This window comes from Octopus bimaculoides, chromosome 10, assembly GCF_001194135.2.
Source record: "Octopus bimaculoides isolate UCB-OBI-ISO-001 chromosome 10, ASM119413v2, whole genome shotgun sequence".
NCBI lineage: Eukaryota > Metazoa > Mollusca > Cephalopoda > Octopoda > Octopodidae > Octopus > Octopus bimaculoides.
Window position 1 is genome coordinate 6912297 of NC_068990.1, and position 4990 is coordinate 6917286.

The 4990-nt window shown below is 38.7% G+C and overlaps 1 protein-coding gene across 2 annotated transcripts in view; it reads left to right on the top strand.

Moving 5' to 3' along the window:
- LOC106871453 (corticotropin-releasing factor receptor 2) overlaps positions 1-4990 on the top strand; it is a 280338-nt gene that overhangs the window by 252870 nt on the left and 22478 nt on the right. For both annotated transcript variants that reach the window (XM_052971021.1, XM_052971022.1), the window contains one exon: positions 3612-3747. In XM_052971021.1, the coding sequence (XP_052826981.1) occupies positions 3612-3747 (136 nt within the window). The remainder of the gene's footprint in view (positions 1-3611; positions 3748-4990) is intronic.

The window sequence follows — 4990 nt, forward strand, 5'->3', positions numbered from 1 at the left end:
ATGTTTGATCCTTTATATTGAACACTCAATATTTCATCTACATTCAATACTTTCTTTCATGGTGCCATCCATTTTTATTTTATTTTATTTTATATTGTATATTGTATATCATATTATATATTGTATATTCCATATTCTATACCCCACATTAGTTCTGCAGGAATATAAATAAAACATAAAAAACAGAGAGTGTTGGAACTCTTTTAAGCAAAATAATATATTCCTCTATACACAATCATACAAAAAAACCCACCTTTTTTGTATTTATTTTTACTCGCATATATATATATATATATATATATATGGGAGGAATTGGTATCCAGAAGACCCAAGGTGGCAGGTAATGCTATGTAAGTGCTATGGAACACACACACACACACACACACACACACACACACACATATATTGGTTGCTTACTGATTTAAATATTGTAGCTGTTACTAGTGCAGTTGTTATCATTTTATGCTGATACCCGTGTGGAAGTTGAGCTTGTCGTATCAGAAGCAGCGGAGGAATTCATGCTTTCGCCTTCTGTTGTGGGTTCTACCCACAAGCTCTCAGGTGGCTGTCATCGCCACATATATGACATATAGTTCGTCTGTTCTCCTCTGTGACTTGGATTTCTACCCTTTTCGGTAGCTGAATTAGTCTTTTCAAAGTATTCTGGTTTCACCTGTAATTGAATACACTCGTTTTATTTCGAACCGATTCTTCCGCCTCTTGTGGTGGCAGTGGCGATAGTTTGCTTACATTTACTCACTGCTTCGCCTGCTTTATTATCACCATCCAATTCTCCCTTCAGCTAGCTGGCCGTTAAAGGCACATTAAAATAACTTTTAGATAACATTAAAATTAATGTTATTCGAAAACAGAACTTTTCAGTATTTCTTCAAATACTTTGCCCTGTAGGGGTAAGAGAGAACGGGGCCCAAGTAACTAACGAAGGTTCTGGTTAGTTAAACAAATCGTCCCCAATGATCATAAAAATCACGCACAATACTCCTGTGTGTGTTGCTTGTAAATTCATTAACAACGGTAATGACATCCACCACAGCTACAGCAACAATAATAATTCTTTCTGCAATAGGCACAAAGCTTTAAATTTTAAGAGAGGGGCTTAGTCAATTAAAAATTGACCCCAGTACTCAACTGAAGCTTATTTTTTTAACTACGAAATGATGAAAGGCAAAATCGACCCTGAACAAATTTAAAGTCAGATAACATCATCAACAACAAAACAATAATAATCCTTTCTAATAATCCATTGACCCCAGTGTTTACTTAATTTATCGACTCCGAAAGGATAAAAAGCAAAGTCGACCTCGGCAGAACTGGAACTCAGAACGTAGCGGCAGACGAAATATCGCTAAGCATTTCGCGCGACGTGCTAACGATTTTGCCAGCTCGCCGCCTTAATAATAGTGATGATGAAGATGATGATGACGATGATGATGATGATGATGATGATGATGATGATGATGATAAGAAGAATAACAATAAGAATAATACTAATAATAATACTAATACAAAAACATGGCACTTATCAACCACCGTAATCATAATACCGGCTTGAACTTGTAACTTGTAAGACTTCGAGTCAACTTGGATAAGCACAAAGCAAAATCCAAAGAAATAATAACGATAATAATAATAATAATAATAATAATAATAATAATAATAATAATAATAATAATAATAATAATGTCCTGATGCAATACCAAGCAGTGGTTCATATGGCTTCTTGTCTTAACTGATTGGAAGTGTTATGTACATTGTGTTGTTTTGGTATAAGTCATGGGCGACAGTAAATATTCTGCTCAATACTACACTTTTGCTTATCACTTGTTTGACCTTAACCAGTTGAGCATGTCTCTTGGTGGCTGCCGATATGTGCATCTCTAATCACGAACAGAAGTAGTGGGGGAGCATCATAGCCCTGTGTTGAGCGGAATTCTTTGGGGTTTGAATAATTCACCTTTGAGACAAGCTTCGGAAAGCCCCGTTTGAAGAACGGTGACCAGACCCACTCACCGTTAACGAAACGCTGAAGATGTCTGCGCATCATAGTTTGCTTACATTTACTCACTGCTTCGCCTGCTTTATTATCACCATCCAATTCTCCCTTCAGCTAGCTGGCCGTTAAAGGCACATTAAAATAACTTTTAGATAACATTAAAATTAATGTTATTCGAAAACAGAACTTTTCAGTATTTCTTCAAATACTTTGCCCTGTAGGGGTAAGAGAGAACGGGGCCCAAGTAACTAACGAAGGTTCTGGTTAGTTAAACAAATCGTCCCCAATGATCATAAAAATCACGCACAATACTCCTGTGTGTGTTGCTTGTAAAACGGCAGTTGATAGGAGATGTATCGTCTGACGAGCGGAACAGGTCTCTTCCATAGAAAGTAGAAAAGCACGCGCTCCAACAATATCAGGCATGAAATGAGGCAGGGGACAACTGTCAGGCGGTAGTAGATGATCGAATCGCAGGGACAATTCCACTCTGCCCATTTCTTGGTGAGATTGGCTACACTGCTCGTCTCCTCCCTTAGTCATTGTTCACCAGGAGGTCTGGAGCAAATAAGACCCTGAGAAATTTAACTGGTCCTTCCGTACAGCGCCCTGCAACGCTGTTTGTTGGTATGGACCTGCCTCTCCAGGTGTCAAGCTGCAGGCCTACCGACTTCTCCTGGTTGATCTTTGCTACAGTTTTATTAAAGTGTCTCTGTTGTTGCCGTTGCTGTTGGGGTGCGATGTAGGCTGCAATGTTTTGGGTCAGAAGGCTCTCAGGTGGATTGTGACCTCAGAGATGTCGCGTCTGGACTTCCTGCCTTCCACAACGACACGCAGTTCCACCCCGTTGGGCAGCTGGATTAGGTCCGGGATCTTCTCGATATTCTGGTTTTACATGGATTAATATTTCCATTTTGAAAGGCGGCGAGCTGGCAGAAACGTTAGCACGCCGGGCGAAATGCTTTGCGGTATTTCGTCTGTCTTTACGTACTGAGTTCAAATTCCACTCTCATGCTACAATTCAAATGAATTGGAGCATTAGAAGCAGTTTCCAAGGATTTTGAAAAACATACTAAGAATATTGGAGCTCCTATCAGGTTCGAGGTGATCCAGAAGGCAGCAGTCTTCGGTACAGCTCGCATTCTAAGGAGTATTGTCTCTTTGAGTCACAGGAGACGGCACTACTTGAAACTTTGGGAGATTTGTTAATGCCTGATTTCAAGTAAAGAATAACCGGTAATTAAGAACTATCTGAGAGTCTTTCCGAATAACAACAGTAATAATAACAATCCTTTTATGTTTTGGCGCAAGGGAGGATTGGTCGACTACATCGACCCCAGTGCTCAATTGGTGCTTTTATATCAACCCCCTAAAGAATGAAATATATATTTTAGCACAAGATCATTTTGGAGAAATGGCCAAATCGATTGCCCCCCCTACCTACAATGCAAATTCAATATCTCTAACAAATGTATCTTTAAAGTTTTAATTTTTTTTCAGTGCAATTAAAGCTATTTAGTGTTTGTTAAGTTATGTAGATTTGACGTAATTTATTCTAGTTTACACTTAAATATTTCTTTTTTCTTTGATTTTCAAGGAAAGCTTTCAGGGCGTCTGGAATTTTAATTCCTTTGCTTGGTATAAACTACCTCCTCTTTATTGTAAACCCGGGGTCCACACCAGCTTCAAAAGAAGTGTTCAGCTATATCATTGCTTTCCTGCAAGCCACCCAGGTAAGTGGATATTTGTATTTTAATGCCTCACTTTGTTACCCATCAGTTTATCTGTTTTCTAAAAACTACCCAAGATCATTCATGACCGAGTGGGGTCTTGACCATTTGCTCTTTATCCTTTACATACATACACGCATACATACACACATACATACGTACATGCATACACACATACATACATACATACATACATACAAACATACATACATACATACATGCAGACAAACAAACAAAAATACCTTGTTGTTGATGTTGAAATTCCAGTGAAGGAGCCTTGGATCTAGGTTAGAAACCGGTTCTTTTTCTTTTGGCAAGAAATCTTGAAATAAAACTGAACAATGACATACATACATACATACATACACACATGCATGAATACATACTTATATACATACATAAAGCTGAAGATCAATGAAAAAGTGAATACCTTAGATGAACTATTGAGAAATCTGCCGTTACTATATCCAGATTACAAGTTCAGGTTTATACCTGTAATTATTGAGGGCTCTAGGATATGTAACACACTGGCTAAACACCAATCTTGAGAAATTAGGCTTCTCAAACCAGAAAGGAGAAAGCTAATTCAAAGACTACAGATCCAAGCCATCGCTGGAACTGTAAAAAATTGTGAAACTTTCCAAAAGTTTATCATTTAAGTATATATGAGCATATCATATGAGCATGTCTAGATATGCTAGCATATGCATCAGAAGACATACATAAAACAAAACTTACAAATCAGCACGTATGCATACACACACACATACATACATACATACATACATACATACATACAAAAATACCCTGTTGTTCATGTTGAATTTCCAATGAAAGAGCCTTGAATCTAGGTTAGAGACCGGTACTTTCTCTATTGGCGAGAAATCTTGAAATGAAACTGATTAATGACATGTATACATACATGATGATGATGGCCGTCCACTCGTGACCGAGGAAGACCATTGCCAACCTTCAGGAACATTGTGCGCTCTAGGACTAACTTACATTTTGCATTTACGGCTCCGTTGGTGGCTAATGAGCCCTGCCCTTGATAAGCATACACGACTGCAAACATTGCAGATTAAGCTTTCCCCATTCGCTATACGAGCCGTGCGCTTTCGCGCAGCTCGCTTACGTTCTTCATGCTGGATACGTGCTCTCTCAAAAGTGTCGATCCCCTCCTTAACCTGCTTCCGCCATCTGTGGCGATGACAGGCATTGTTCTCCCAGTCAGTTTCCTGCATAT